This window comes from Pelodiscus sinensis, chromosome 1, assembly GCF_052426305.1.
Source record: "Pelodiscus sinensis isolate ZL-2025 chromosome 1, ASM5242630v1, whole genome shotgun sequence".
Taxonomy (NCBI): domain Eukaryota; kingdom Metazoa; phylum Chordata; order Testudines; family Trionychidae; genus Pelodiscus; species Pelodiscus sinensis.
In genome coordinates this window covers 15,742,658-15,756,580 of record NC_143052.1, presented here as the reverse complement: position 1 = coordinate 15,756,580, position 13,923 = coordinate 15,742,658, and the positions used below count along the sequence as shown (strand labels likewise).

Here is a 13,923-nt window from a genome sequence, read left to right as displayed (position 1 = left end):
ATAGTTGGGGGATGGATAACCTGTTTTTGAAAAAAACTGGTTAGAATGGTACTTCAGATTTAAAAAAAAAAATCAGCAGATTGATGATAGTTAAGAATAGGAGAAATATCACACCAGTGTAGTGCCTACAGCCTTCAGACTGTTACCTTGTATCAAACATTAGCCAATATTGAATGCTATGGAGGAAAGCATCAGCCCTGCTTTGTGTGTAGTATTATACCATAAGAAGGAATTTCATCCTGGCCCCAGCTGGTGATTCATGTATGCCTTGAATTAAAGAACTGATAACATGTCTTTTGTTTCTTCTGGTCTAATGTACCCCACGAATTAATAGAAAAAACACATGATCTTGTTAAACTGCAGGCATTGTCCTTTTATATGAAGCTCTAGTCTTCTTTTAAAATATATTCATAAGCAGTCTATGGAAAACATATGCAACTAAATACCCATTGTAAGTGCAGCGGAATGTATGGTACTGTGGAAAAAGTAATTCCCAAACTAATGCAGCTAAAGCATTCAAGTATAAATTTCACTTCCTAATTAATGTCAATACTTTTGTTTGCAGGCCAGACAATGCAGTTCCAGGAGATGTGCTTGTGTTGACTAAACCCTTGGGAACACAAGTGGCTGTAGCTGTCCACCAATGGCTAGATATTGTGAGTAAACTGCTTAGAATGGGTTGAAATGTCAGTGTTATTGCTCAAGGCCACAACATTTTGAAATGCAAATGTTCATTAGTTTAAGAAGTATTTAAGGGGATTGCTGTCTTGCCCTTTCCCCAAACCCTGTATCTGTCGTTTATATTTAGGTCACGAGTTGTTCTGGGCAGCAATTTTTCTGCTATTCTTTATTTGTACAGTGCCTAACACAATGGGATGCATTTTTGGTGTCCTGAAGCACTTACGGTACTGTAGTTTTTTAAAAAAGTTTTGAAATGGATTTGGATGCATGGTGATGAACAAAGCAATGTCTTGACATCTTGGGTGAAATACTGGCTCCACTGACTTCAGTACAGCCAGGATTTTATCTTGTGTTCATAGACTTTCTGCATCTGGATACATGGAAACATCTCTCATGCTCCATGTATTGCGATTTGAGTTTAAGAAAATATGTGTAGTTGTACTATGTGCATGGAAATATTTCCATGTGTTACTTATGGCAAATGTAGCTACTGAGCTGAAAAGTGAGTGTAAAATTGGCATCTGTTTGTGATTTGGCTCTCATTGTATGTCTTCAGAATTACCACTGCTTAGTTTGCATTTTAAAAAGATGCCTTTTTAGTGTTAAGGGAACTACGAAGCCAATAGACTGGAAGAAAAGTGAGCTGGTATCTAATTTGCCTGGGTGTCAGCCTCTAAATTACCAGATACATTCTGGAATTAGAATGTCTGTTAGCAAAAGAATTGGGGGGGGGAAACTAGCTTCATTTCCCCCACCTGGAGCCTAGGTTGAGTCTGAAGAATGGAGAATTAGAGAGAACACTTGTTTTCTGTCCTTTTTTTAGGTTTATAAAAGAAGATCTAAGGTCTCATCTTGCAATCTGCAAAACTGTAGAGTTCTACCCATGCTAATCCGATCTCAGGATGGGGACTAGAGGGAGGCGGGGGAGATGGGCACTGAGAGAAAAATGTAATGTGAAAATCATTTGTGAGAAATAAACATGAAACAGCAAGATTATCCTTTTTATGGTCTCTTTCTGTTTTTTCTGACCATAATCTTACTTATTGACATCTATTTCACTGACATACAGACTCACAAATGAAGGGAATTCTGAAGTTCCATATATTTCAAGTACTTCTAATTTTCTTTTACGTCAACCAAATTTGCTTTCTGCTGTAAACAGCAGAGGCAGAAAGGAAATCAATGTATATCTTTTAATTGTAAGCAAAAGAAAAATTCTGAGGCTGCACCACCTTTTTTGTGTTTTGTATAAAAGAGAACAGAAAATAGAGAAAATAGAGATTACCCATCATATTTATATATAAAGCTTCTAAAGGGATATTACTTTATATTCTAGAAATCGATTCTTTGTACAAGAAAATGCTTTGCAGAGAGACTGTATGGTACAGCAGTATTTGTATAGGGAAGAAAGGAAAGCTTGCATATGGAGATCACTTACAGAGTTAAAAAGTGAGCTAAAACATTCAAGGTGATAAAGAAATAATAAGTTCTTGCAGAATATAGGTACCAGGATAATGAAATGGAAGGATGCTGTATTAGGGAATATGAGTGAGATTTGTACCATTCATGGGCAAAAACAAAATGGAAGATAGGGACGATCTGCAGCCTAAGGATGTTAAGGAGCAGTTATTTGGCAAATCATGTAGTCGATACAAATCCTGTAGTCCCTCTTATCAATAAGTTGATGAGGGTTGCCACTCTGCAGTCGCAGCAAGGGTAGCTCACAGAGCTGGCACGAGCAGGAACTGAGCAGTCCCGGCTCGTGCTGGCTTCAGACCACGCATCTCTGCGTTTTAAATGTAGTAAGAGACGCTGGGCTCTTACTATATTTAAAATGCAGAGGCGCAGCAGTCCTGGACTGGTGTGAGCTGGAACTGCTCAGTCTTGGCTTGTGCCAGGTCCAGCAGCCCCTGTTTGTGGAGGCTGGGGCTGACTGTGGCCAGCTTGGTCTGCCATGGGCAGGGGCTGCTTTGCAGCAGCAGCCCTTCTTGGGGGGGAAGGGGGAGGAATGGACAGATTCCTTCTGGGACCCCCATGGACAGGGGCTGCTGCTGCCTCAGACTCCCCGCAGCACTGGCTTCTGTCATCCCTTCCCCCACTCCCAGCACTGGCTCCTCTTGTAAAGAGGCAGCAAGGGCAGGGGAGGCAAGTAGTTGAGGACTCAACTCGATTATCTGATAAGACCAAGCATTTCGGATAGTTGAGTACTTGATTACTTGCTTACATCCCTGCTGCATCCCTGTATCTTCCTCCTTCAGTTAAGTACCATAATTTAGCAAATATAACCTGCAGAATATATTCGGGTGCGGGGTATATAGGTTTTTTTTTTTTTAATTTACCCGAGACTGAAGGTTCCTGCTGCTGCACAGAAATGGGGGGGAGGTGAGCGCTCCCTCGCCTGGAGGATGGTGTTTCCTGCATTTGTGCAGGAACAGGGGTGGGGGGGAGCGCTCCCCCTCCTGGAGGCTAGCGGTTCCTGCGGCTGTGCAGGAACCGGGGGATAAGTGCTCCTCCACCTGGAGGCTGGCGGCTGCACAGGAAATGGGGTGGTGAGTGGCTGGCTAATTCCCCCCCACACACACCGTAAATTAGCAGATAGACCCTCGGCACAGAAAAGTCTTGTATACCCCGTGGGTTATATTCGTGCATGAGGTATAAAAGATTTTTTTTTTTTACTGAAATAGAAAAAACGCAGGGTATATTCAGGTGCGGGTTATATTTGGGTGCAAGGTATATTCGCTAAATTACAGTAATCCTGGGAAAGAAGTAAAGTTTGAAAACTTTGGAGTGGAATTGCTATGATTGTTGATATGCTAGATGTGTCAGTACTTGGCTGGGAGAACTTACTAATGAAACAGTATGTGCTTCAGGAAGTAATGATGATATTGGGAGGTGGAATTCTCAAGGCATTACCAAACCAGTGCACTAGACTGCTATTAGAGGTAACTATACTATTGAAAGTACTGTACTTTCCTTCAGATATGGGTTAATACCAACATCCACTAGTGGTTATTAGTGATTGTAAAGACCTTATAAGTGTGTTAATCCCTGTGTTCTTGCCAGATTCTAGCTTGGATAATTATATTCTCTTTCCTGGGTTTTTCATTGTATAAACTTTTCATTTCCAGTCCTAAGACTATGTTGCTCTGAATTGTTTGAAACAAATCAACTATTAATTTTGATGTGGCATTATTTCCGGTAATAAATTGCATTATCTCTGTTTGAGTATCGGTTCATGAAGTGTTTTGAGATTGTTTGGAATGAAAGGTACTATATAATTACAAGTTGTTAGCACATGATGTTAGAATGGGATGGAATATAGAGTAAATCTATAAAAACATTGGAAAAAGGAAGATAACTTGTTAAACTGGAGGTGAACCTTACAGGACTGGTATGGTCCCAGCTTGCTAGAATGAGAGCATGCTCAGCCTTAGCCTATGTCTACACTACAGCCTGGATCAATCCACCAGCTGCTCTGAGATCGATCCACCAGAGGTCCATTTTAGCTGGTCTAGTAAAGACCTGCCAAATTGACTCCTACTCTACCCCAGATGAGAAGAGTAAGGCAAATTGATGGGAGAGTTTTTCCTGTTGACACCCAGCGATGTAGACTCAATGGTAACATGATCTAGGTATGGCAACTCACCACGCTATGTTATTCACATAGCTGGAGCTGCACAATTTAGGTACCTTTACTACAGTGGTTTAGATGTAGCCTTACAGTGTTCAGAACTGACTGAACAATGAAAAGTCATTTGAAACTCTGGCTGTCAGTCCTGAGGATTGAACTCTTCAGTACTTGTAGCTCAGACTTGTTAGTGGAGAGTTCCCAGCTGTGGAATTAGGATTTATTCACTTTCTTTGTCCGAAAGTGTCTTGGTTAGGTAATGTTTTAAGGTGCATCTCTTTTGATCCTGCATACGCTCTCTGAGGGAGGTATTTACTATCCTAGGGTACCTGCCCACAGAGGGCAGTATAGAATGTGAACAACCACTTAAATGTTTAAACAAAAAACAGGACTATGTAGCACTTTAAAGACAAACAAGATGGTTTATTAGGTGATGAGAGCTTTCGTGGGCCAGACCCACTTCCTCAGATCAAGTAGTGGAAGAAAATTGTCACACCCATAACCATCTTGTTAGTCTTTAAAGTGCTACATAGTCCTGTTTTTTGTTTCAGCTACACCAGACTAACATGGCTACATTTCTATCACTATTCTTAAATGTTTAATACATTCTTTAAATACCAATGTCCTATGAACTGCAATATTAAGGCACAGCAGGGTAATCAGATATAATGGAGAAACTTGTTTTATATTTCTACAAAGACATTAAAATGTTAGCCCTTTAAAAATTAAACATTCAAGAAGTGGAAGTACATCCTGGATTAAAGTTGCATAAATTTGAATGCGTTTTAAAACACACATCCACAAAACTAAGAAAATGCACTAAATTAATCCTGTCTCTCCTTTCGCCAATAGCCAGAAAAATGGAATAAAATCAAGCTAGTGGTAACTCAAGAAGATGTGGAGCTAGCATACCAAGAGGCAATGATGAACATGGCAAGGCTCAACAGAACAGGTATGAAGAATAAGAATGTCCTAGAGGATGTTGTAGCCTGCGGGGCAGGGAGCCGTGTTGGGAGCCAATAGGGCTCACACCTGAAGCCCCAATGCTTCCTGCAGAGTTAAATCCTGGAGGTGAAGTGCCCCTCCACAGGATGGAAGTCCCGAGTTCTGGTGTCCTTTGTGGGGCTGGAGCTCTGAATCCCTGGATGAAGTTGGGGGATAGGAGGGTATTGTTCCCCAGAATACAGTGCCTTACACAGAGTGGGGCAGCTTCTCACCTCCTCCAAGGCCCCATTCTCTGGCCAGAGTGAAGGCTGAAAGCTGGAGCCAGGCAATGCAAGATAGCTGATGCTCTGGCTAGTGCCATGGAGCCAGGCTGCTGCTGCTGCATTCCCTCATCTACTGCTGCTGGTGCATGGGGTTGAAGCTGCTTCTCAGCACCCAGCCCCTTTCGATTGCCTGTGCAGCCAGTGAGAGTTGCCCAGGCACAGGGACTTGTTTCTGCAGAGTCCCCAGGGAGCTGCAAATGCAGGAGTGCCCTCCCGCTATCCCTCTTTTTGCACCCTGAGTTGCCCTCTGTGTACAACCTGAGCTATTTTCAAACTTTTTGGTATGATGATCTCCCACCCCTACCTTGAGTTTATATTTGTTGGTTGTGTGCCCCTGCACCCCAGACAGAGTGGGAGGCTTGCCAAGCTTATTCGAGGGTGAAGGTGGCACTTCTTTCCAGGCCCTGCTGCGCAGAGCTGAGCAGCAGTGGGGCTTGCCCCTGCAATACCACAATATAAGATGTCCCTCCACTGTGTGCCTCCTTCCCTATGTGGGCCCTGGAGTACTTATAGAATGTTGGAAGGGGACCTCAGGAAAAAAAGGCAAGAACCTAAAACACTTGAGCTACGTCTACACTGGCCCCTTCTCCGGAAGAGGCATGCTAATTTCAAACTTTGGAATAGGGAAATCCGCGGGGGATTTAAATATCCCCCGCGGGATTTAAATAAACATGTCCGCCGCTTTTTTTCCGGCTTGGGGGGAAAAGCCGGAAAAAAGAGTCTAGACAGGCGCGATACTCCGGAATAAAGCCCTTTTCCGGAGGATCTCTTATTCCTACCTGAAAGTAGGAATAGACGCTTTTTTCCGGCTTTTCCCCAAGCCGGAAAAAAAGCGGTGGACATGTTTATTTAAATCCCGCGGGGGATATTTAAATCCCCCGCGGATTTCCTATTCCAAAGTTTGAAATTAGCATGCCTCTTCCAGAGAAGGGGCCAGTGTAGACGTAGCCATGGGGTTTGTGCAGCTGCATTGCTTTTTTGTATTTCTCTGTGATGCCTAATGAAACCCTGGATGTGGAGGTGGTCAAAACTTTAAAAATTTTCACATACTTTTCAATTTTATATTTTTCATTTGTTTTGAGTTCAGGATTTTTCTCCATCGGTGCTCTCCCCATTGGTGTTCTTTTCTCTCCCCATCTCCCTTCTAACCCCCTTCCCTCTTTCCTACTGGAAAAAAGTGTTGTCGTGTTTGGGGTATTTTTCTGCTCTTTTTTTTTAATCATAGAAATAGCAATGATACAAGCCAAAACTTTGGACACTCAACATCTTCGTCCCAAACACTGGGGAAAACTTGGATCTGGCACCATTAACACATTTTATATAACTTATTCATAAATATAATTATTTTGCTGTATTTAATTACACTGCAAAATCCACTATCAAATGACATGTTTAAAGAGAATCTGATTAGTGCTTGTGAATTTCTGTCGTCACTCTGTTTTAACTGAATTTTCTATTGAAAGATTTAAAACATGATGGCTTTTATTAGAGCAGGGAGGTTATATAGATATTTTAAAGGTCTGGTATACCATGGTATTAATGTTGCTTTCTTTGTGTTTTTGTTTTTGTTTTTGTTTTTTTTCCCCTTGTCAAGCTGCTGGACTCATGCACACTTTCAATGCACATGCAGCTACAGATATCACAGGATTTGGAATCCTGGGGCATGCACAAAACTTAGCCAAACAACAACGAAATGAGGTGTCCTTTGTTATCCATAATCTTCCTGTCCTAGCCAAGATGGCAGCAGTTAGCAAAGCATGTGGCAACATGTTTGGCCTCATGCATGGGACCTGTCCTGAGACATCAGGTGAGTGACTTATTTTTTCTTTTCAGAATTTCAGTCTTCCAGATGTGTAGCTACCATCACCATGTATTAAATTCTTAATGGTGTTATCAGGTTAGTAAGATTGTTTACCCAGTTTACTCTTGTGGGGAATAGTTGAAGCATTTACAGTAGTATTTACAGGAGCTTCAGGAAGAAGTGGGTTGTGCCCACGAACGCTCATGATACCATCTACATGTTTTATTAGTCTGTAAAGTCCTAGTATTTACAGTTAGTGATGGTTCTGAATTTCTTTACAATCTTCATTTCTCTTAAAATATTAATTACCAATCAGTGAATTTGAATATGTACATATTCCAGTGCAGCCAACACTTCATTTTCTCAAAAATAACAGTCTGCAATGCTACTGCCAATTAAATATGTGGTTTTTGTATTTTTTGTTATAAACTGTGTGTGAATTTTAGTGTTAGGTTGCCAACCCTCAGACTGAAGCCGTCCATATAGATTGAGTGCTGTCATTCTCCTTTAAGTTTTTTTTTTTTTTTCTCTCTGTCTAGGTCTCCTGTTTCTTCTTCACTTTATTTTTTGTCTCATCTCCTCTGCATCCCTTATATTTATTTCTTCTCTCCAAAAGTACATAACCGAAGTCCAAGTACCTTAACTCAACTTTTGGCACTGTCCACACTGCAAGAGATTGAAGGGAAAACACTCTCCCTTCAACTTCCCTTACGCCTCCTGGAAGCAGGACTACAGGCGTTGACCGGAGTGCCCCTCTCAGTTCGCAGTAGCTGTCTTAACTCGTCCCGCTAATGCAAATCCTGGAGGATTGACAGCGGCAGCTTCAATCTTCTCTGTAGTGCAGACTTACCCTAACAGTGCTGAGTTGTAGCTTGGCTCACACTGGTGCTTTACAGCTCTGTGTCTAGCTATGCTGTGGGGCCCCTGAGCCAAAAAGTGACAGTGCTGTAAAGTGCCACTCTAGACTTGGCCTTAGTGGCTCAGATGCTGAGGGTATATGATGTGATCACTTTTAAGAGTTCAGATCCAGACCTAGTCAATATAGATGAAAAATATCATTTGGGGACCTTTGTGAATATGTTTACCTGAGTTGTAGACGCTGACTTGTTTTCTGTCTAGGTGGTGCTCGACCCACCCACACCCATTCCATTCCTTTCCCCCAACCTAGTGCCCTGCCTCTTCCCCCTCCCTCCAAAAGTGTCCTAAATGTTGCATGGTGGGAGACTGTGGGAGAGGGAGGAGTTGATTAGCAAGATGGCTGGTGGTTGAGAGGCACTGGGGAGACATGGGAGCTTGGCTGCTGGTGGGTACTGTGCACCCACTAATTTTTTCCAGCCTCCAAGCACCCACAAATCAGCATCTGTGGCCTATTTTTCTGGTGGATAGATGTCTGTGTAACAAATTTCACCTCACATGGGGCTAAGTGCCACTCTAGTTCATGCTTGCAGGGAAGCCCAAATGCTGCTTTCAAATGAAGACTGAACTATGGGTGCTTCCCTCATATGAGGGAGAGGCTCTGAAAGCACTGCAGAAACTTGCACTGGTGTATCCTGGCCCTTGCATTAACCCTGCTCTGTGAATAATACACTTCAGTCTCAGGGGTGTCCTCCCACACTGCAGTGTCTACCTAGAAAAGATGAACTCTGGAAAACAAATGAGATGATTTATAAGGAAGCATGTCTCTCAAATTCTGGTGTGAATTCCTTTCAAGTGGCTTCTCCACAATTATTTACCAGCACTGTAGATGTGAATGTTGCTTGAATACTCTTGTGGATTTTCCAGGCATTTATGGATTTGGATTCGATAGGTGTTTGTAGTGAGCATTGACCCAGAGGGGAAAGAACCCCTCTCCTGGCCCAGATAGGCCGAGCCTGGTCCTGCCCCTTTAACTCCATGGAAGCTAAGGGGAGGGGTGAGTAGTATAAAAGCCCAGCACAGTAAGGCCACAGTCACCAGAGGAAGCAGAGGCCTGCCCCAATCTCCCATGTAGGGAGGCCGCTGAATACCTGGCTGAAGCTGAGGACTAGCCTGGACCACTAGGTCCCCACACCAAAGAAGAGATCTTTCTACCCCTGCCTAAAGGCTCAGACCCTGAGTACCGGCAGCAACCGCGGAGCCAGGTACATTCCAAGGGGGAGTTTGGAAGTGGCCCAGGGAAAGGCGATTATGGTCATGCTGACCTCATTATCTTTGAGTGAGTCAGCATGTTGTGGGCCGGATCCCCGCTGACCCCAGTGGTAGCCAAGCCTGCCACTGTTAGGGCCCTTGGTCAGGATGCGATGGAGTAGGGAGGGGCCTGCATTTCCCCCTACAACCCCACAGACTGGGTGGCAGTCTCCCCCTCTCCTGCCAGAGATCTACTGTTTGCCTGCCCACCCTGCACCAGGGCCTGGGCCTACTTGAACAGTGAACTGCTTTCAGTTTGTCTGCCCTGCCCTGAAATAGGACCTGGGCCTACCTAGACTGTGAACTACGATTTGTCTGCCCTCCCTGTACTCAGGGCCTCGGCTTAAAGAGGGCCACTGGGTGTTGGTTAACAGGCCTAAGCACAGGACTGGGACCCAGGACTGAGTCAAGTGGCCTACAGTGTTACAGAACATGTGAATTGGATTTGGGATATTTGTAACATTTCCTGTATTTACTTTTTGGATAATTGTAGCAGTTATCCTTTATTTACTTAAGCTATAGATGTAATATTTCAGGAAGTTTCATATTTTGCAAACTTTTTTTTTTTTATAGCAGAGTACAGCAAATGATGGATAGCACTTATAACTGCTGTTTCTTGAGTATCCACCAATACCAGTATTAGGGTAACAAGACTTTAGTAACATAGCAGACTCTACAGAGGTGGGGCCAACAGACTTCTCAGAACCCTGGGCAAGGTGAGGGGAGAACTGGTTCCACAGCCCCGTAGGGGTGGGGCTTTGGACAGAAGGGGCAGGGCTGGAGATTAGCCTACCCAAGGCAGCACTCCATGTCATATGAGGCTCCTGCTGCCACCATTGCCAGGCAGTTCCTGCCCACCCCGGTGGCAGACCTGACTCTACATTAGGAGTTGCTGATGATGTTCATATGAAAATTATGAAATCTCTGTTTCTAAAGATCGTAAACCAGATTAGCATATGGTATCAGGAGAGAGTGAGGGGGAAATTGATGTATGCAGGTTACTTTCTTGCACCTTTATTAATTATTTACCATACTGTACTTCCCACCACTCCCTGTTTGTCCATTTGGTATTTAAGTTATTCATTGAATGCCAAATGCAAGATAGTTGGTTTAATTATTTAAAGTGATTCTCTGACCCATTTGTATCACCAATGAAGTCGCTATTCAACTTGAAGTAGACTTCCATGGAAATAGCACTTGCTTCTGCCAGAGATTAATTTGGGCCATTGTGCCTGGAATAGTTGAAACATTATGGTTGTTTTTCCTATCTGCTTTTGTTGCTCTTGATTAAAGATACACACAGGAGAGTGTATGTCTTCAGATGCTTGGGAGATGCAGCTTTCATGCATAGCACGCTTAGTGAGTCCACGTAACACCTAGAAATAATGTTTACGTATATTATTTTGTATTAACATTACTACTGGAAAAACTGCTTCTTCTGCAGCCTTAAATTAAAGATGGTCTTGTTCCCATGTAATTCCTTTCCCTTTTTTGCTGGCATGAGAAGGGCATCTTGAACATGAAGATGCTCAGTATGCTTGGGGGAAGGAGAAAAAAAAAACCCTAAAGGCCATGGCATGCCATTAGCTTGCAGTTACTTCTGCAACCTATGATCCATAAGATTTTAGTTTTGTTCATCATCTTTATTGATGACCTGGATGAGGAGATGGCTTGCACTCTCAGCAAGTTTGCGGATGACGCTAAGCTAGGGGGAGAGGTAGATACATTGGAGGGTAGAGATAGGGTCTAGAGTGACCTAGACATATTGGAGGATTGGGCCAAAAGAAATCTGCTGAGGTTCAACAAGAACAAGTGCAGAGTCCTGCACTTGGGATGGAAGAATCCAAAGCATTGTTACAGGCTGGGGACAGAGTGGCTATGCAGCAGTTTGGCAGAAAAGGACCTGGGGATAACAGTGGATGAGAAGCTGGATATGAGTCAACAGTGTGCCCTTGTAGCCAAGAAGGCTAATGGCATATTAGGGTGCATTAGGAGGAGCATTGCCAGCAGATCTAGAGAAGGTATTGTTTCCCTTTATTCTGCACTGGTGAGGCCACATCTGGAGTATTGCATCCCATTCTGGGGGCCCTCCACTATAGAAAAGATGTGGATGCATTGGCCAGGGTCCAGTGGAGGGCAACCAAAATGATTAGGGAGCTGGAGCACATTACCTACGAGGAGAGACTGAAGAATTTGGGCTTATTTAGTCTTTAAAAGAGAAGAGTGAGGGGGGATTTGATAGCAGCCTTTAACTACCTGAAGGGAGGTTCCAAAGAGGCAGGAGAAAGGTTGTTCTCAGTATTGACAGATGGCAGAAAAAGGAGCAATGGTTTCAAGTTACAGTGGGGAAGGTTTAGGTTGGATATTAGGAAAAACTATTTCACTAAGCCTGTGTCTACATTGGCGCAATCTTGCGCCAAGGCAGCCACTTTTGTGCAAAAACATGCTGCCTGTCTACACTGGCGGGGAGTTCTTGTGCAAGAACACTGACATTCTAATGTGTGAAATCAGTGCTTCTTGCTTAAGAACTATGATGCTCCCGCTCAGGAATGAGCAACTGTTCTTGCGCAAGAGGCCAGTGTAGACAGGCAACATGAATTTCTTGCACAAGAAAGCCCAATGGCTAAAATGGCCATCGGAGCTTTGTTGCACAAGAGAGCGTCTACACTGGCATGGATGCTCTTGCGCAAAAGCACATGCCAGTGTAGACGCTCTCTTGCGCAAATACTCTAACACAAAAACTCTTGCGTTAAAGAGTATTTGCGCAAAATTATGCCGATGTAGACATAGCCTAAGAGGGTAGTGAAGTACTGGAATGGGTTACCTAGGGAGGTGGTCTCCATCCCTAGAGGTTTTTAAGTCCCAGCTTGACAAAGTCCTGGCTGGGATGATTTAGTTAGGGTTGGTCCTGCTTTGGGCAGGGGGCTGGACTCAATGACCTCCTGAGGTCTCTTCCAGCCCTAGAATTCTGTGATTCTAAGATTGCAGAAGATAAGCAGGATTGACACATTTTAAAAGAGGTCAAAGAAATTCTTGTGTATTCTTGGAATTTTTGTTGGTGATTTAGTAGATGATGATCTTTTCCCAGAGTCTCTTCCAAATCAGCGACCTTTTATGATGATAATGGGCATTGTGCGACTGGATATGCCATCTAGATTAGACATAAGACCCAAAGTCTTTACTGTTTCTGGCCACTTAAGATACTGTGGCACTTTTCATAAGTGTAAGAGTGCCCTGGTTAGATTCTTCTGGGACTATCCATTTCTTGTTTTAGAGGGGTCTGTGAGAGTGCTATGTATTGAATGCGGTAGTTTTTTAATAACCTATCAATTCTATGTCTCTTATCAGGTGTTGTGAGGATTGATTAGTGAAATCAACTTATTTACAGAACTTTCCATGGCACTTATTGCCATAATATCTGATCATGTCCTATGCACTATTAAGATTTGTCTTCACAACAGTACTATGAGGTAGGGAAGTATTTTCAGCTTTCTACACATCAATTGAGGTGCAGAGAGATTAATCTCCCTGCCCAAGGTCCCACAGGAAGAACCAGGTCTTGAAAAGACCATTCCAGTTCCTTTCAGTATACTGAAAAAGGGTGGTCTCGCAAGTATTGTTGGAAGACAAGTTTTGAAGAAGCACCACAGTATTCCTATTTTTACTAAGTGAATGCTAAATATGCTACTTTAATTAGTAAATATTCTTTTCAATCCATGATGAGTGTGGGGGAGAGGGATTTGTGAAGAAGACTGTATGTTTCTTATTCATATAAAAAGTCCTATTAAAATCATACAGACTGAGCAAGACATGTAGGGTCAGACCTAGACATAACTTTGGGTCATAATCTGAAACCTTTACTCACTCTTGAACAGTACTGCTCTGAGTAGTTCCAATGAAGTCATTGGGAATATTTGAGGATTACCATGGCTCCCATGTGCATGTCAGATAAGGGGCCTTTATTCATTATAACGATTTTTATTTATTTTTTTTAAAGTAGGGGTGAGTGGCAATATTTTATGTTTTTGCTATGCCTTTTGTGTTTCTATATATCTTTTGTTATCCTTAACACAGTGGTTCCGAACCTTTTTGACACCAGCGACTGGCAAACCCATTTAAAAACTTTCAGTGGACTGGCAACACTTCATTTGCATAATTGCATATTCATTATGTAAATGAATATGCAAACAGTGTTGCCAGTCCACCAAATGCTCCAGCCTCTAGAGTACCCCAGTGCCAGCCCTAACCCACTAGAGCCATCCACTACACCCCAGCGCTAGCCACTGATCCCAGAGTCCCCTGCATCCACCCTCCCAGTGCCAGCCTCCCACCCTCAAGAGTCCCCCAGTGTCAGCACCCCAATGCCAGCCTCTTGTTTC

The 13,923-nt window shown here is 43.2% G+C and overlaps 1 protein-coding gene across 7 annotated transcripts in view; it reads left to right on the top strand.

Annotated features, from left to right (window-relative positions):
* The window catches only part of SEPHS1 (selenophosphate synthetase 1), a 32,285-nt gene that overhangs the window by 15,307 nt on the left and 3,055 nt on the right, over nucleotides 1-13,923 (top strand). For all 7 annotated transcript variants that reach the window (XM_075926032.2, XM_006117106.4, XM_014570479.4 and 4 more), the window contains 3 exons: nucleotides 566-656; nucleotides 5,162-5,261; nucleotides 7,172-7,384. In XM_075926032.2, coding sequence (XP_075782147.1) covers nucleotides 566-656; nucleotides 5,162-5,261; nucleotides 7,172-7,384 — 404 coding nt within the window. The remainder of the gene's footprint in view (nucleotides 1-565; nucleotides 657-5,161; nucleotides 5,262-7,171; nucleotides 7,385-13,923) is intronic.